At 34.2% G+C, this 19,442-nt stretch overlaps 1 protein-coding gene across 3 annotated transcripts in view; it reads right to left on the bottom strand.

Annotated features, from left to right (window-relative positions):
• ARID4A (AT-rich interaction domain 4A) overlaps positions 1-19,442 on the bottom strand; it is a 65,319-nt gene that overhangs the window by 27,464 nt on the left and 18,413 nt on the right. For all 3 annotated transcript variants that reach the window (XM_008702159.2, XM_008702177.2, XM_040641884.1), the window contains 7 exons: positions 17,909-17,988; positions 16,921-16,997; positions 16,366-16,532; positions 3,533-3,605; positions 2,317-2,411; positions 2,066-2,163; positions 1,308-1,539 (listed from right to left, as the gene is read on the bottom strand). In XM_008702159.2, the coding sequence (XP_008700381.2) occupies positions 1,308-1,539; positions 2,066-2,163; positions 2,317-2,411; positions 3,533-3,605; positions 16,366-16,532; positions 16,921-16,997; positions 17,909-17,988 (822 nt within the window). The remainder of the gene's footprint in view (positions 1-1,307; positions 1,540-2,065; positions 2,164-2,316; positions 2,412-3,532; positions 3,606-16,365; positions 16,533-16,920; positions 16,998-17,908; positions 17,989-19,442) is intronic.

The following is a 19,442-nucleotide window of genomic DNA, read 5'->3' as shown; positions in this document are numbered from 1 at the left end:
TGAACATTTAAAAATGGTCAAGATGATACATAATATGTGTATTTACAATTTTTTAAATTAAAAATAAAAATTAAAGACATGAAACAAACCAATTTGAATGTTTCATGAAATTCACTAAAAGATTCTACTTACTGGATATGGTTAAAATGGACAGTTTTAGAAAATAGTTTCTGAACAGCTAAAAGAGGTAATTTCATCTCCTCTTTCACTCAAAAATAAATGTAACAGTAACTGAACTCCTTTGGTAGTGTGATAATATTTTTCCTCCTAAAATTTGACAAATCCTACCATGTAGACACCATTCAACAATGATCAAAATAGTGGGTAACAATCTCTACAAAGGACTTATATACTAATGGAGAAGAAAAGCAGAGTTAGAAGATAAAAGCATGTGTGCACGTGACTAGAAAATAAGATGAAGCATAAAAAACTGCCACAAGAGGGGCGCCTGGGTGGCGCAGTCGTTAAGCGTCTGCTTTTGGCTCAGGGCGTGATCCCGGAGTTAAGGGATCGAGCCCCACATCAGGCTCCTCCGCTATGGGCCTGCTTCTTCCTCTCCCACTCCCCCTGCTTGTGTTCCCTCTCTCGCTGGCTGTCTCTCTCTCTCTGTCAAATAAATAAATAAATAAAATCTTTAAAAAAAAAAAAAAAAAAACTGCCACAAGAAATGTATGTGGAGTGTGCTGTAGGGTAACAGAGAGAAAAGATCCCACCCAGCTGGAGGCACAAGTATTACAAGAAGGAGATTCATTCACTCAACAACTATTTAGTAAGTCCTTACTTGTAGAAAAAGCACTGTACTCAATGCCTGGGATCTGTCAATGAACAGAATAAACATAAGCTCCTGCCCTTGTGGAGTGTGAGTCTAGTGCAGACCAGGGTAAAAGAAACAAATATAATAAAAAAATATAAAGTAAATTACAGATAAAAAGAGCATCATTAGAGGGATTGCAAATAACAAAGAGAGGAGGTAGGTTACAATTTTAGATAAGGTGACCAGGATAAGCTTCAGTGAGGTGACTTTTTAGCAAGACTTGAAGGAAGTAAATACGTGAGAATGACCCCGGATGAGAATGACTTGAACAGACATAAATAGAAAACAATAGGAGGAATGTTTTTCGGCTAGAAGAAATAATATGTGCTATATTTAGAAAAAAAAAGCCAGACTAGTCTGCCTAAAGCACAACTCAATACTGGAAAATAACCTAGGTTCACTGGACTATTTTTGTGTATATCTGAAAATGTCCGTAATAAAAAATTATAAGTAATGTTTAAAATAAAACAGATAACTACTATTAACCACTTACTCTTGGAGATTTTAATTCTATTTCTTCTCTTTCACTTTCACTGTTTGAATCAATATTTTCCTCAGGTTCACTCTTCACTTCTACTAAAGGCATTTCTTGATCTACTTTTAGAGCCTCTTCCATTGATTCTTCTAAGTCTTTTTTTTCCTCTTTTACTTTTGGTTCATGGTGGTGAACAGTTCTGAACTGAATATTTGCAGAACGGCAGTATTCCTCAAAACCATAGAGATACCTAAACAAACAATATTTCATTTTAGAAAATCTCAGTCTTTATATTTAACTTGAATACTATATTATTAAACACACAGATTTTTTAAAAGTAAAACTTTTTTTTTCCAAGTACTTTTTCTATGTTACTAATTTCTCAGTGTTTTATACAGGATTATCAACAGAAATATTCTAAAAGTTCTTCCTGAAAAATCTGCACCTGCGATAACTGAACATAGCTATCAGAGTTTTGATATGAAGGATATTCACCATAAGCGATATAGCTCTGTAACATGTATCATCATTTCAGACTATTAACACTGCTGCATCCCTGACTTTGAAAAGGAAATCAGGGCAACATGAAAAATGGAGTAAAGCAGACTTGGTGCAATGAAATAACGTTCAATCACACGTATCTATTAACCTAAACCTTTTTATACACTTTCTCTAACTTCAGTGTTCTTTGAGGTGTTCTTGTTAAATTGTTAACAAATTAAATGGAAAATATTCCTGTAATATGTGTTCTTTGATGAATAAACTATACTACTTACTTTCTATAAGCAGTTTTTACATTGTAGGAAGCAGCTGAATTCAAAATAGGAATGCCAAGGTCCATATAAACTTGCTTCCATACAGCACCACTATCAATCTGGAAAATTAAGTTGTTATTTGTTAACATTTACAAAGGGAAATAATCTTTACACTAATATTCTAGGTTCATTAAGAAAATGTGTTTATTACCTACAGTGCATATAACAGTGCAACATTAGATAATTTAACTTTTCATTACGTCCTTACTTACATTGTCACATCCGCCTTGATGATAAACCAGTCTAAAGAGTTTGAAGAGATTGAGATCTTTATAGCCCAAAACAGGTGGTTTGTTGATTGGAGTACCTTTTTAACATGAAGGGAGAAATAAAATTTTTATTCAAATGGAAAATGCTGTTACAAGGCTATCAATACAAACCTTTCCAATTTCTAATTTCCCAAGTTTTATTAATTAGAAGCATATATTTAAACAACCTTAAATTTTGTAAGAGAACATAAAATATTCTCTATATTCTTTATACAGCATTGTGATGGTCTTTAGATTTATATCTATGACTAATAAAATCACGTCTCTCACAACTAAAAAAATCACCAGTCACTGAATTGGGCAGAACTAAAACCTACAACTGCAAGGCGTAGCCAACAATGTTGCTGGTTCAAGAAGCTTGGGCAAGAACACACACAATGGAAACAGTACAGTTTAGGGCACGGATTCATTTTCACTGCTTGAACACAAAGGTTAAGACTGTTAGCAGTAATCTGAAGGATGATTTCTCAAAGTCACAGAATTCCTGGGACCAATTTACTAGAGGATTTTCCAGGACTTATCTAAAGTCAAAATGTAGAATAATTTATAAAGGCTGTATTTCTTTTAACTCTATTGAAATCCTATTTTAGAAGCACCTGGGTGGCTCAGTTGGTTCAGCCTCTGCCTTCAGCTCAGGTCATGATCTGGGGTCCTGGGATGGAGCCCTGAGTTGGGCTCCCTGATCAGCAGGGAGTCTGCTCCTTCTCCCTGCTCATTCTCTCTCTCAAATAAATAATCTTCAAAAAAAAAAAAAAGAAATCCTATTCTATTTAGATAGGAATTGATCTATTTTTTTTCATTTGTTGAGACCAAAGATCACGCTAGTTTACTTGCTGCTAAAATAGCATTAGTAACTAATGGGTATGTAGATTAATATTACAACTGTTCCCTTTCCATTACGGAAATATTATTATAACAGTTTTTGGTTTTGTAAGTCCCAAGTATAATTATACCCATACAATTTTCCTATATATTTCTGTTCAAAATAAATATTAATATTTGTTTTTATTCCAAATACTTATTTTCAACTGTCACTGATTCTTAGCCTTTCCTTAAAATCCAAATCCATATACCCATGATTCTAATAAAAATAATGCATAAACCTAGAATGTAAAATTGTAAAAGAAATGACTATTTTTAAACAATGAGCATGAAATACCTCTGTCTTCCATAAACTTATAAAGCTGTTGGAGGAAGTTGTCCCTCTCTTCAGGATCAAGTTCTTCCTCAGGCTGTAAAGGTAAAGTATATAAATACATAGAACAATGAATAGGGTGAGATATAGTCTTCTTTTTTAATTTGTCATTGTTGTTGTTTTATGAACCCAACACAGAGGAATTTTAATAAAGCCGAAAATATGAATTTCCTCCAAATTCTACAATGCTAGACTTTAAGTCATATTTTTACAGAGTTGATTTGATACAACTGTCAAAATACACAATCTCTACCCTTCACTCATCTATCACTCCAACCTACCCTTGAATATCAATATAGGGATTAGGACTAGCCATGAGGAAAAGGTTCAGGAATCAGGTAAGAATATTTTCACCTCATTTGGTTTAGTTTTTTTAAAAATCCATCAAAATAGCATGTGGCCACACAAATGTATTGACAGATAAGCACAATAATTACAAACATATTTATTATTTAAAAATAACCCACATACAAATGTTAAAAATTGTTATTGTTGAATGAATATAAACTAGAGGTTGCAAAGTCACATGGCAAAGATTTATTCATTTTGATAGCACAGTGGTTTAAAGAAATTTATATATATTTAAGTGATTCACAGAATTTCACTTTGTCTCAGGCCCCACCATCCCTTTTGTATTACATTAGCCTCCTTTCCTCAGTTGCTCTTCTTGCAGAGCCTCTGTAAATAAGACTTTGCAACCCCTGAAAAGAAAATGAAAACTATTTCTTAAGGAAGGAAACTAAATACATAACTACAAATTAGTTCCTGGGGGTGGGGAATCAATGGAAACATTCATTTAAAAAAAAAAAAAAAAACTCCTGCAAGTACCTATTTAAGTGTTAATTTTACTAATTACATAAATCTCATAAATCTAACAATTTCTTCTTATAATGTCCAAGTCTTGGCTCTAGTCAAACAAATAATTATGGGTTTTAATAAAATATTCCCTTCCCTGATAGACTACTTATAAGCTAATACTTGGGAAAATTCTTATTTAAAATATAACAATACTATGGAGAAACAAAAAAACACTAGTATCTTTCGTCCACATAAATTATTACAATTTAATTTCAGAGTACTGTTTTTCTGCATTCTAAAAGAAGAATTTAGATTTTTGTGTTTCAAAGCCATAATCAAAGCAAAAGCAGCTATCAGCCAATAGAGTATTTACGGCCCAGAGGGCAAGAGGTCCTTTAAAACTATGTATTCATTAAGAATTTTAATCGCTAAAATGTAGCAGCCAGAATCAATGAACATGCAACTGATTAAAATATATAATAAAAAACCATGAGGCAATCAAGGGAAAGAGAATAAAATCTTTTAGTACATTCATGCAGAATGATTTACAGCACTGAAGTACTTCGAGTTTTAACAAATACGAAGAAACTAAGTCAAAGTTCTAAGCCTCATAAATTAGCAATACAGAGTTAACAATCAGTACAGAGTTAATAGGGGTCATTACTAAATGTTCCAATCAAAAGATGGCAGTTTTTTTCCCCATGTGAATTTAAAAACTCTTGCTTTTGCAAGGTAATTAGAACAACTACCAATGAGTTAACTCAAAAAAGAAAAAAAAAGTAATCCATTAGCCCAACAACCATTTCAAGTATTATTTTTAAAGACTTCTGGGTATGGGTGAAAAGAAAAAAACACCTTATGCCTAGACTGCCCCTATGCTTTGCTTCTCCCTCATAATCACAATATTTTCCCCTCAGACCAATACCTCATTTCCAGTAGTTACGATCTTGCAGAATTCAAATAAGACCACTGTATCCAATATACATAAAAAGTATTTTTTCAAAAGGCACTGACTCGAAATCAAAATTTTTTCCAAAAACAAGTAAAAAAAAAAAATGAACCCATCAACTGCAAATTAGGTATTTATTAAGGTTGTACCAAACATTTTATAAATTCTTACTAAGTTTTATAGATTAAAAATTTGTGTTTTAAATACATTTGATTTAAAAGTTAGTGCATGTCCAGGGCACCTGGGTGGCTCAGTTAGCTAAGCATCCAACTCCTGATTTCGGCTCAGGTTATGAACTCAGTGGAGAGTCTGTCTAAGATCCCCCGCCCCCCGCCGCCACTGCACACTCGTGCGCTCGTGGTCTCTAATAAATAATCTTTAAAAATAAAATAAAAGTTAGTGGATGTCCAAGACTGTATTAAGTTCCCTAAGAAATTATGGCTATAAAATTCTAAGTTCAGTTGCAGTTATCAGGTGTAAAAGCAAAACATAAATGAAGAATTCTGCCTATAAATAAATATCTGCTTAAGAAGAAATTTATTTTCCACAAGAAAAAAGATGAGGCTAGAAACACAGTTTAAAATTTACCTGATGGTCTTTGCAAAAATTAAAAATGTTTAATTTCTTACAATAAGTAATTCTTCACAATCTTTTTTTTTGGCAAACAGCTGTATTAGTCACCTTGGACTAAAACTGCGTATGCTAGAAAACACCTCCAACTAGAAGAATCTGCCTTTTTGGCTTTTGTATGGGGGCTAATATTTGCTCTCATGGTGTGCTTTCTCTGTTCATGGTATTTTTTAATGTGAAGTTCTTTTTTTTTTTTTTAAGCTTTATTTATTTAAGTAATCTCTATCCCCAATATGGGGCTCAAACTCACAATCCAAGATCAAGAGTTGCATGCTCTGCTGACTGAGCCAGCCAGGTGCCCCCCTGTTCATGGCACCTTCATATCTATAGTATCTCTCTCCTGGTCAATAACCAGAAGGTGTTGCATTCTTAAAGGGTTTTAGAGTAGAAGCTTGTAATAATGGGAGGTAAAGTCCACTAGACTGCTGATATGCCTTCTTCCCTTCATTCAGTCAAGCATGTGAAGAGGAATTATGTACCCAGTAAAATGTCAGAATGGAGAAAAGGGTTAAGGATATGGAAGAAGGATGAACACGATCATAATTTCAAGAAATGTATAATTTTATTTAGCATCAATATATACTACCTAGTATTATATATGTAGTTGTGCATCTATCTACATACACTAGTAAATTATGAATTTTCTCATTTTGGAAACTGTATCTTCAAATTCAGTTCAGACATTTATTGATGGCTACCATGAGTCAGAGAGGGATATGCAAAAGTACTGTGATTAAAATGAGAAGACATGGTACTTTCTACTTTTGACCCTGAGTCTAACAGAGGGTGTAGCAATGAAAAACAAGCCAATGTACGTAATACAACATTAAAAATGTTGCAAAATACATAAAAGAATACAGAAGTGGGTCAGTGGTCCTGCTGGGGATGGAGTGATAGTGATTATACCAGGGAAAGCGTCAAAATGTGAAGAGTGGAGAGCCCAGGAGCTAGAGCAAACAGCATAAACATGAGGCCGGCAAAGGCAGGCTGTGATTACGAAAGCACTTTTTAATGATATGCTAGAGAATAAGAACTGGAATCTGACAGAGCTGAAGAGGAATTATATCAGATTTGTGTTTTTAAAAGCTCTCTGCCAAGAATGAGTTTGATGGGGGCACCTGGGTGGCACAGCGGTTAAGCGTCTGCCTTCGGCTCAGGGCGTGATCCCGGCATTATGGGATCGAGCCCCACATCAGGCTCCTCTGCTAGGAGCCTGCTTCTTCCTCTCCCACTCCCCCTGCTGTGTTCCCTCTCTCACTGGCTGTCTCTATCTCTGTCAAATAAATAAATAAAATCTTTAAAAAAAAAAAAAAGAATGAGTTTGATGGATTGGAAGGGAAAGGGAAGCTATTACAACAGTCCACAAGGAGGAGAATCAATGCTTGAATTAGTCTTGCTCTCTGATGATGGAAAGATGATCCCCTACTCCAGAAGGAGAAAGAGAGAGGGGTAAATGCCGAGATTCTTTTTAGTTTAAGTCTTAAGTTATTCATGTTTACAATCCTGAAGGTTCCCACACATTGTAAGGGCTCCAAAGGTTAAAGACATGCCTATTTTACCCACAATTTTATCACCAGGGATTGGCATTTAGCTAAGACACTCTGTTATTATGCGATTGAAAATAAACTGGGGAGATTTTCTTCGATTATTTCCCATTCGCTGAGCTTCAGAGCTAGCATTAATGATAATATAAATGCAACAGGAGTCAGATAAAAGAAAAAATAAGAATGGCTGAGGATGGGGGCACCTGGGTGGCTCAGCTGGTTAAGCGCCTGCCTTGGGCTCAGGTCATGATCTCAGGGTCCTGGGATGGAGCCCAGCAATGGGCTGCCTGCTCAGCGGGGAGCCTGTTGCTCCCTCTACTTCTGCCCCTCCCTCACTCATGCTCAGTCTCTCAAATAAGTAAAATAAAATCTTAAAAAAAAAAAAAAAAAGAATGGCTGAGGATGTTCTAAAGTCACAGGTCACTGTGGCACAATCACTTGTTAGCATTCACTTCATTCTTATCCTAAATACATGAATCAGAAAATGATTATTCATTCAGAAATGGTGTGAATTCTAGTAAAAGATGGACTTTCTGCATTTTCCTGGGATAAGAGATAAATAAAGGCCTGTTTTTGCTGAGCTATTAACTTACCTAGCTAGCAACTCTATTCCCCAGAACACAAATTAGGAAAATACACAGCAAGCATCCAAATTGTGAAAACATGTCAGTCAAAGATGATGCACTTTACACAAAGCCCCTCACACCCATGTAACTTATACACAGTTCTAAGGAGTTTCTTAGCACATAACAGATTAAAGCCACAAACGCCGACATTTTGAGAGTGCGAAAGGGTGGAACTAAACTTGATTTTTGTGGTTTCACTGTACTGTACTGCATTGTATGGGAAGTACACCTCTTCATTTGATGGGTATCTCATTGCTCACGAAACCCTACCGGTATCCTTAATAAATTATTGATTATATAGCACCTTCTTCCTTTCTTAAAAAATATATTCCAGTATGCTGTGCTTATTATTCCATACCAAGATCTTGTTTTTGTGAGTTAATGTTATTTTGGACAGAAGCAGCTTCATTCAGCCTGCACGCTGCTGCTACAGCCCGTCCTCTGGCCCTCTTCACTGGCTCCCCTTCTCACCCCATCCCACCAGTACATGTCTTCTCAGCTCTTCAGTTCTTACAATCCCTTGACCTTCCATCCCCCACCCCACCTACTCCAAAACAAAGAGGCTGAACTTGAAAGTCCTCTGCAGCAGGCAGATTCTGTTGGAAAACGAGGTAATAAGACAGTGCCCTGGAAAGCTCCACTCTGGAGAACTAAGCACTGCAAGAAACACAACGGAAGTAGCAGCTCTGCAGCTGCCCCTGGGCTGGAGGACGGACATGAAAGAGCAGTGATACCAGTAGCCGCTTGTGCTTTTATTGTAGAAAATTTGAAGTTTGAAACATATCAAATAGCCACGCTGATTTTTAAAAACTGTGCAAAAAATGCCAGAACAATCTATTACTGGGGTGAATGCACAGAACATTTATAGGTCATACTCAACCTTAACTCAAGTAGAGCTGCTAGTTGTTCCTACACAGAAGTCTTGGATTCTATGTAGATTCTTGTTGGATTCTTTAAATCTCAGCTATTGTTTATCATTGTCTGAGTTTTTTCAACTTTCCTTTTATTTTCCCTACTATATTTAGTACTGATTAAAGCAAGGGGCAACAGAAAAAGTGATACTCAACGTAATATACCTGAAAACTCAACAAGCAGCTTCTGAGCAAAATTTAAATGTATGTATATGGAGACGCAGGGTATTAAAAAAAAGTTACGTATTGCTAGAGAATGGTGGCAGGGAGAATAGAAAAGTGGGCACAGGTCAAATTATGAAGGGCCAAACTTGTAAAGGGCTATGATAAAAGACCTAATCTTCATCCCACTGGTGCTGAGACCATTAAAGGGTTTCTAGCAGGAACCCTTTATATGTTAGAAAGAGGTCTATGAAGAATGGATTGGAGGGGAAAAGACCTATCAGAAGACACCTGAAATAAGTGGGACAAGATACAAAGGAAGAGGAGTATCAGTAGAACCTTTACTGCAAGTGGGAGAAAAGTATCCCGAACTAGCTTAAGCCAAAAAGAATTAATTTATAAACTCACAAAATTATGTAAGGAAATGAGATTGCCTACAGAGTGCACTGCCTAAAAAAAACAAAGCATATATTATGAAGGGAAGGTAGATACCTTTATCCCATGGTTTCTTCCAAAGTGAACTTTCTGGAACCTTACAACAAATCTTCCAACACTTTGTTTCAAATAGCGGTATGTTAGGATAATTGCATGGCCCATACTTGTTCATTTATTCAGAAACTATTTAATGAAGGTTTAATATTAGCCAAGTTCTGTGGTAGTTGATGGATACGCATATTGGTGGGAAAAGGAAAAAACTACAACAAAAAAACCTGACATCCACCACTGTTTCCATAGACCTTACGATGGAGAGAAGAGAAAAATTTTTTAAAAGTCTGTGAAAACTTCTGTAATGTCTCTACACCTCTGTTTCCTCACTCATATAAAATCCTGTTGTGAAGATTCAATAAACAATCTTTAAAAGTCACTAAGTCTCCAAAACTAAACTAAGAACGTTATTCGGTGTGGGCATCTTTACCTGATTCTATCTCCTACAAAAGCTAAATATTTTAATTGTGGTATAAGGAAAGCTACATCTTACTGATGATGTATGCTGTGGTATAACAGATATATTTTGTTGTCATAACACCTCAGTGAAATATAACAAATGAAAACCTAAGTTTAAAAAGAAAACTTAGGGGTGCCTGGGTGGCCCAGTCAGTTAAGCGTCTGCCTTCAGCTGAGGTCATGATCCCAGGGTCCTGGGACTGAGCCCCATGTGGGGTTCCCTGTTCAGTGGGGAGTCTGCTTCTCCCTCCCTCTCCCCGTACTTCTTCTGCTCTCTCTCCACCTCTGTCAAATAAATTTTTAAAATTTTTAAAAAAAGAAAAAGAAAACTGAAAATTCAAATTAAAAAAAAAAAAAAAGAAAGAAAAAAACCCCCATAACATTAAGTCTGGTAACTCTGGTGATCCATTAGTCAAAATGACTTCCCCTAGGCTACCAGTAAAGCCCTGCGCCACAAGTAGAATTCTGAACTGTCCAGAAAGTTATCATATGTAAAAACTATCAGTTGACAATACAGATTTTATAGGAAAGGAAACAGAAAATTCACAATTTTAACAGGCATTGATCATTTAGGATAAGGGCTAAAAGCCATGATAGGACTGTATTAAAAGAATACAATAATTAAATCTTGAGTAAATATGAAGGTAAGTAATGTCCAGTATACTACTTTTAGAAAGAGGTGACATTATGTAATGTTTTAGAAGTATTTCAATGTAAAAGAATAAATACAACTATTTCTGTGCCCTAAAATCAATTTATACCAAGAGGAATCACACCGAGATTTCTCATTTTAAAAAATCTGCTTAAATTCAGTGCAGAGAATAGACTGGAGAAGGCCAGCAGGACATGGAAAGGTTACTACTGCATTCGTGTCGGTAAAGGAGAATACTGGCTTGGACTAGGGTGGCAGAGAGTAGAAACAGGGAAGTGGGCAAACCTGAAAGCCATCAAGTAGGCAGAAGAAAGAAGATTTGGTTCTCATTGGTTAGAGGGGCAAGAGTGGAAGGATTAAGGTGACTGCCATGTATCTGGTTTGCATAATTGGTGGATCATGCTTCTATTCAAATAAATCAGGGACAACCATGAGAATGGCCAGTTTGGGGGGAAAAATGAAAACAGTTCTTGTACATATTGAGTTTGAGTACTTACAAAATAAGCCTCGATGGCAGTTTAATATAAATGTCTGGGGCTAAGAAGAGACATCTTTGATGTACATACAGATTTGGAGTCATTATATCATTTAGTTAGGAAGTAAACTAGAAAAAAAATGTAATGTCATGGATGTCAGGTGACTGAAAAAGGTAGGCATGTCAAAATGCTGAATGCTGCTAAGGAGTCAAATGAGATCATGACAAAAATTTTTTGGATTTAGTACAGAAAATTTGTTGAAGGTCACTGGTTGTTCTGGCTGTGGTGGGAGTACAAGACACACTACAACGAATTAAGAGTGAACAGGAGGTCAGGAAATAGAACACTGGATGTAACTGAGTAATCTGGTCATAAGGGTGAGGAGAGAGGACAGTATCTGGAGGGGGTGTCAGAAGGCTGGGAGAGATGGAAGCATGTTTTTAAAAACTGATGAGAAGGAAGCAACAGAACAGGTTATAAAGATCCTGGAAAGAAGTGATAGTTCATAATTTAAGATAAGAAAAAGGGGAATGAGATCCAGAGCATAAACTGAGGGACTCATCATATAGAAAGAGCAACATATTATCAATTGTACTTAAGGGAAGGAGAGCAGGCAAGTGAAGTGTAGTGTATGCTCCCAATCTGATATTCCTAGTTTCTTTCTGAAGTTGGAGTGGAGTGGGGCAGGGGTGGAAGACACAGTGATTTGATTATAAAACTGGGAATTGACTAATGGTATTGAAGGCCCAGCAAAAGTTGGTAGCCATAAAATTCAGAGTGGTATCATTCTTCCCTGTTGTGTACACTGAAACAGAAAATTTCAGGGAACACATAAGATGTCATGATATGTTCATTATGTGGTAAGACACTTTGATAATTTCAGAAAACAGTTCAACAACAATCTGCTTAAAACAAATTATTATAGGACTCTTGTATTATATCAGACTTGACTGAGACTAATCATTTCTTCCCCCTACTTGAAAAGGTACACACTTTCTACTTTTAATCATCAAGCTGCGGTTTGGATACTATCATATCTAAGGCTTTATATTCCGTCAACCCTCTTTCATGCTACCACACTATGAAATAATTTGAGAAGTGACTTTTTGTAAATACATAAAAATGCAGTTATTTGTGTGTACAAATGTGCAATCCTCATTAATCTGATTAGGTGAACCTAATTTGGTTAGTCTTACACTAATTCTATGAGGAAAGGTCTTGCTAAACACATTAGGACATTTTGTTTGCTTGTTCAATAGGCTAAACTTCAAGACTTTTGCAAATAAGTTATTATATTTGAGTGCAATAAAGTCTCAATTATTCATTGAAAATTAATTTTATAGAATCTGCTTAGAAACACTTGATTGACACCTGGAGTTACTAGATATACCTAAAATGCTAATATTACCTGTAAATTTTTCTTTAAATTCTATTGACTTAGCATAATTTCCCTGTGTTATCAAGCATTTACTGTAGGTTTATACCCAAGTGATCCTGAAAGATTACTAACAAATGCCTTTACAAGACAACATAAATACAAATAACATTTAATTTACACATAAGAAAAAAATTCCACTTTCCATAAATAAAAAAACACAAGCACTTTGATTTTTATAATAGTGGAATATAATCCTAGGCAACAGATATAATAGTGATCCCTAGAAAATTCAAAGGCTGGAAAAATGGAGGTCAGTACTTGTAAACAAAAAAAGAGCATCTTTTAAAAATTCACTAAATTCTTATTTTCATTCCTAAATTTGAAATTAGAAGAGGTTTTTGTAAGGGCCCAACACATAAGGCTACATATAGCAAACTAAAGGATAAAAGAGCTGCAACTAGTCAAATCCCCCTTGATGTCTTCACCTATTCACTTTATCCTTAGACAACTCTCCTACATTCATGCAAAGTGAATATATGGAATAAATGAATAACTTATGAATAAACACCATTACTTATGTTTACATGGACTTTTCAATCAATTTCAAAGCTCTAAAGGAAATCAGTGTATCTTTTCTAATATAAAATTTTCTTAACAAAAGACATTTAGGTAATACCTACAAAAATATTCTCCAGAACTTTTTTCAATATAATTACCAATAGGTTAAAATTTACAGTCATTAACATAGATTGGACCTACTTCCTGTCAGACTCTCAAGTCTTTTCCTACCCAGTAACAGTATGAAACATATTTCCTGTATTCCAATCCTGAACTACAAATGCTTAGGAATTCGAAATAATATTAAGTAAAAAAGATGCTCCTCCATGGTAAAGTCATGAATCTCAAATCTTATTTAGGCCACTTTAGGGTACTCAAAGCATCAAATATGAAAACAACGTCCACTGTCCATTAACACTGCAGGAGTATCTAACACTTGTATGATTCTACTGCATAAAATTTACAAACACCAAATGACAAGCTAAAGTACTGTTACAGTGGTTTATAGAATACTAAAGATCTTTTTTATCATTATAAAGCAACGTTAAATTTTCATGAAAAGCATAGCATTACTACGTTTCAGGAAGTATATGATTTACAATGTATTACAACAGCTTAGCCTCACCTATGTAGTAAAGGCCTGTAATGACTAAGCCAGGTAGGCCCTGGCTTATCAGACTTTAATTAATTTTATACCATACCCACTTTTTTTCCTTTGTTATATATAGACTAAACTGCTTTTCAGTTTATCAATACATTAAAATTTTAAAAATTACTGTTCAAGACAAATTAGAATGATTCAGCAACTAAATCTTAAATCCAAGACAAGAAAAGCAGCTGATTTTTTTTTTCTAAAGCAACCAAAATCTCACTCAAGAAATCTACCTCTATGGCCAGAAAAAAAGAGGAATCAGTTCCTGTCAAGTAATTCCATAAAGTATATGCTATGAAATTGACCATCTGGAAAATAATTTAAATTAACAGACAACTCAGTGCCTAAATGTTGTAATTTTGCTTTTATTTTTCAGTAGATGAAAAGCATTCTTTTTCACTTAATTTTAATAGGTTCGTAATTTAAGTAACACATTTTAAGAAGATACTATCCCTTACAAAGGTCCTTACATTTTTAAATTTCTTTACTTATTACCTGCAAACAATAGGTAACAGAGCTTGCCTCTGCTCTTCATTCCTTTTTACTAACATTTACTAACAGCTTGAATAAAATGCTGTGATTTTTATGAAATTAACAGCTGTAATAAGAACACTATTTACTATTTACGATTTTATAGCCATCTTTTCCAACCTTACTACAAAGCTCTTTTTACTCTCTTTGTTTAAAATTTCAGGATTTGCTTTTTGGGGGGTGGGGAGTAAAGAAAATGCATTCTAAAAAGGACACCAATTAAAAGTATTAGCAAAAATAAACTAATCTTTTTTCAACATTTGGCAATATCAGATCCTAACTAATGCTAATTCTTAAAAAAAAAAAAAAGCAAAACCAGACTGCAACAGTTCACACCCTGAAAATGTGGCCTATTTACCCTGAAAACATATAATCTATAAATAAATACAGATAAAATACAAAAATCACATTTAATATTTAGACTTTAAATCCTGAATTTTGCCAAACTGTCTCATTATCATTTCCACTTCAAAATCTATCTTATGTTTCAGAAAAATAGCCTTCATCCTCTGATATTCTAAAAATAGACTCCTACTGTCTCTTTTACAAGAAACAATTACGCTTGGTTATGAGCCCTACCATTATTAGCCACATCATCAACACCTAAAATTCTTATTTAACCCCGTTTTTGGCAATCAAAATGGTAACTAAATACATTTTAGAAAAAAAATCTTACCTATATGCTGCATTTTCTTTCAAATGCAAAATGGTTAGATTCCCCTTCTACTTAATCAGTACAGTGTCTGAACATTTTTCAGTCTGACTTGCAAATATTTGCTTTCCCTCTTAGGGCACAGCATCCGCAGGGTTATACAGCACTACTTACATTCTCTTCCACATAAAAATCAGACATTACATGAAAGGAAAAGAAAGACAGCCCATTTCAAAGCATCTGGCAAACCTCCATTGGCAACCTGCCAAGCCTCTGCTAAACCTTCCTGTCTTTCCGAGCATGCTCACTTAAAACCAACAGCACGTTACTATGGCAACTCTGTAGGCAGCCTGTAAGTATGAACCGCCATTCTGATTTCAGAGTGCAAAAAACCAAATACTGCAGGGGAAGTAAAAGGAAAGAAATATCACATGCCCTTCATCACATACAAGTATACTCATTTTATTTCATAAATTCATATTTGTATATGTAAAATAGAAACAAGCATTCCACGTTTTCCAAGGAAATATTTTTCATGCTCAAATAGATCTTCTTTTTGGTAAACTCATTCTCTTTGTCTGCCCCTAGGTCTCTTTACCTCATATCAACCAAAAATATACTACCAGTTTATCCCACTTGACAAAACATTGCTGAATAAGTAGACAACAACATTCGTATAAGCTATTATGTGGTAGTCCATGAGTAATTTCCTACATTTATAGATATATATCCTAAATGACATAATATTACCAAAAAAACCCATTAGCACTTATAAAAACAATCTCTTTTCTACGATTTATCAAACTGCCAAATGAAATATTCTTTTAGTTTGGATAGGTTTTTTAATTCCCACTATTCTTGAGACACTGAAATATCTGAAAGAGGTAAAGTTTCTAAATTCAGACAGATCAGATCTGGGTTCAAATCCCTAATCTCCACATTCAAACTGTGTAACCTTGGGAAAGTTACTTAACCTTTGTGACCCTCACTTTCCCCACCTTTAAAGTAGGATAATACTAGTTATTCCACATGGTAACAATTTAAATGAGTTAACACATGTAATATACCTAAAAGTTACATTTCTCTTCTCCATGGTTGTTTGGAAAGTTTGTACTTGATTATTTCACCTGAAAAGTTCTCTGTATGCTAGAAAAAATTAGTTCTGATTTACCCACTGTGTTAGAATCCAAAAAATCACCAAACTGATTTAACCTAGAAAAAGGCAGAAACAAATAATATAGCACATCTAAATGAGGGAAAGTATAGAAAGGCAGCAATTTTTACTTTAAAGTATTAAAATGTCTTTAAGTTACAAACATAAAATTTCACCTACCACCTCTTCTTCTTCCTTTTTGGCCTCCTTTTCCTTCTCTTCATCATTTTCTTCGGCTGGACCATCTTCATCATCACTACTGGATGATTCAAGGATTTCACTTATATCCATTTTCCAATTATCAGGAACAATTCTAGTTTTTAAGAAGATGCTTGCTTTCTGTAGCCCTAAGAATAAACAGTTGTTATGGAATTAGCAACATAGAATAATAGAATAAAATTCAGAGTCAGAAGATTTGGACTCATATTTAGCTGTCCCTTATAAAATGATACAGCAGACTTCAATATATCTAAGTCATAATGTTATATTAATGTTTATTATTACTCTAAAAAATACTGTTAAATATATTAATGGCAAAACATGAAAAGTTAAATTTACTTAAAAATTACAAATAAAATATTTTATCTAGCCATTAAAAAAATAGCCATCAAATAAGAGTAGATATTAACCCTAAACAATTAAAATGGCACCAGAGAATATTCAGTCTTGGTTTAGTCACTATTTGCCATTTAGAGACACATGATGAAATAATGGATGGATTCATTCGTATTTTACCTGGTTTAGCAGAGAGCTCAGATTCAGGTAGACTAAGAATATCTACTTCCTTGATATCCTTTCTTGCTATAGAATAACTAATTATAGAGAAGAATAAAGGGAAGGGAAACCATTATTAAATAAAAATTATCACTTAAATAATATTAACACAAAGAAAAATATAAACCTCAAAATCAAAATTATTTTGCCTATGTTTTAAAAAGACCATGTATGTCCTAATCCTTAATAAAGGGCAAGAGGTAATATAGGCAGAGCTAGTACCTTAATTCTTAAGATTCACACACTCAAAATACACTAATCTGAAAGCCTCACGTTTGTAACAGTTTAATCTATGCAATCTTTCCTACACACGGTATGGGGTAGTTTATATCAGCATGATATTTTCCTTATAGAAGACACAATGTCTATTTTGATCTTTATTATTTCTTAAATTTACTATTCAGTTTAGTAAAAAAAAAAAATAAGGTAATATTAAAATATTTTTATCACTGTAAGATATACTAAACTTTCCACAGAGAATTCCATCTCTACACACACACACACACACACACACACACACACATGCATATAATTTTTTTACATCCTTTTTGGAAAACAAAGCAAAGCTGAGATTAAAGTTTCTAAAAATGTGACTTAATCAGAAAAAAAAGTCAAAATAATTACTTTAGTAATATTCTAAGAAAATTCTATGAAAAGTAAATTTCATAGTTCATAATATGAAATAGTACACATAATAAAAATACCAAATGTTTACAATTGAAGAGAAAACCAATACCATGCTTTATAAAACTTTTTATTATTCTCACATACTGTTCAGTTTTTATATAAACTTCTTAGAAAAAATACATTACAAAAAGTAAAGCATATTATGTAATGACTTCTCAGTTCATGAAATGATAAGACTTTTAAAAATAAAGCCCGGACTGTGGAAGAGTATCACTGTTATTTCATTTTCTTTCTCCCAATGTAACACTATTAAGTGACTCACAATTTAGAATCGAGAAATGATCGAACTAAACACTGGTCTTTTTTCACCGTGATGTCATCATTACAGCTGGGAGATATTACCTGAAATATAAAAAAAGAACAGATTGGTTCCTAATTCCCTTGCTCAAAAAACATACAATTTTTTGTAAAGAATAATTCTGAAAAAAAAAAAAAAAGAATAATTCTGGATCCCCCTCACTTCTCAAATGGATTATATTTTGTAAGAAATAGTTTCACGGTCAGTAATTTCCATTATTAATTCATTTATAATATAAATATAAATATATAATATAAAAAAGAAGGCTGCCTTGTAATTTTTATTTAGCACATCGATTTTCTAGGTGTTAAATTTATTTAGTCATTAGATTATACAATGAGTAGTTAATACAATATAAATTACAATGTGACCACCACTTCAAAAAATTAGGATATATTCTAAGCTACAAATTTACTGTCCAAAAAGTAAAACATATGATCCGTGATGAAAATTTGGCGTATTATAATTTTTTTAAAGATTTTATTTATTTATTTAGAGAGAGAGTGTGTGTGAATTGGGGCAGGGCCACAGGGAGAGAGGGAGACAGAATCTCAGGCAGACTCCACACTGAGCACAAAGCCCAACTCGAGGCTCGATCTCAGGACCCTGAGATCATGACCTGAGCCAAAACCAAGAGTCTGAATGAGCCACCCAGGCACTCCAACATATTAAAATTTTTTAAAAATACACTTCAATCAAGATCTATTTTGAAATCCGCTGTTTGTTCAGAATAAACACCTAGGTTCTAAAATAAACACCTAAGTTCCCTTTCTTACCAGACATTTCAAGTTTTAATAATGAAAACAAATCAAAGAAAATATGAGTAAGAACTTTTTAATTTAACTTCTAAAAATAACAAATGTCTTAACATTAGTAAATAATCTCTATACATTCTTTATAGCACTTAATATTTAAAAAAAATTAAAGTCTACTAATAAACTGCTGAAATCTATCTGCTCATTATCATCCCTAACACCAGCCCCTCTGCTACAACCTAGCACCACCCCAGTACTTTATGCCATGATGGAAATGTTCTGTAGCTGCACTGCTAAGCACTTGAAATGTGGCTAGTGCAACTGAGAGACTGAATTTTTAATTCTATTCAATTTTAATTAAGTTACACTTAAATGTAAACAGTCACTGAGGACTCTGGCTATCGTATTAAACAGTATCTATCCAGATAATTAAAAATTCTTGGCAGTCATATCAGCTGTCTTAACATCAGATGGCAGTAATGTTTGTCTGTTTGTTAGGTGCTGGTCATTATTAGACTACTAATAGAGTTTTGTCTGTCCTCAAGGAGCTAACAGCATAATGGAGAGGTAAACACAAAAAGAACACCAGGGAGGGTAAGGATGGAGATATGAAAACACCTAGGAGGAAGACTTAACCGAACTGGGGGAAGGAAAAGGTATGGCAGCAAAGGAAGATGAGTAGGCACAGCCCAGGGCTTAATTACCTCACCTGTGAACCACTAAATTGGCCTCCAAATTGATTC

This window comes from Ursus maritimus, unplaced genomic scaffold (genome assembly GCF_017311325.1).
Source record: "Ursus maritimus isolate PB19 unplaced genomic scaffold, ASM1731132v1 scaffold_25, whole genome shotgun sequence".
Lineage (NCBI taxonomy): Eukaryota > Metazoa > Chordata > Mammalia > Carnivora > Ursidae > Ursus > Ursus maritimus.
Note: the sequence above shows the minus strand (reverse complement) of the source record. Positions and strands in the feature narration are given on the sequence as shown.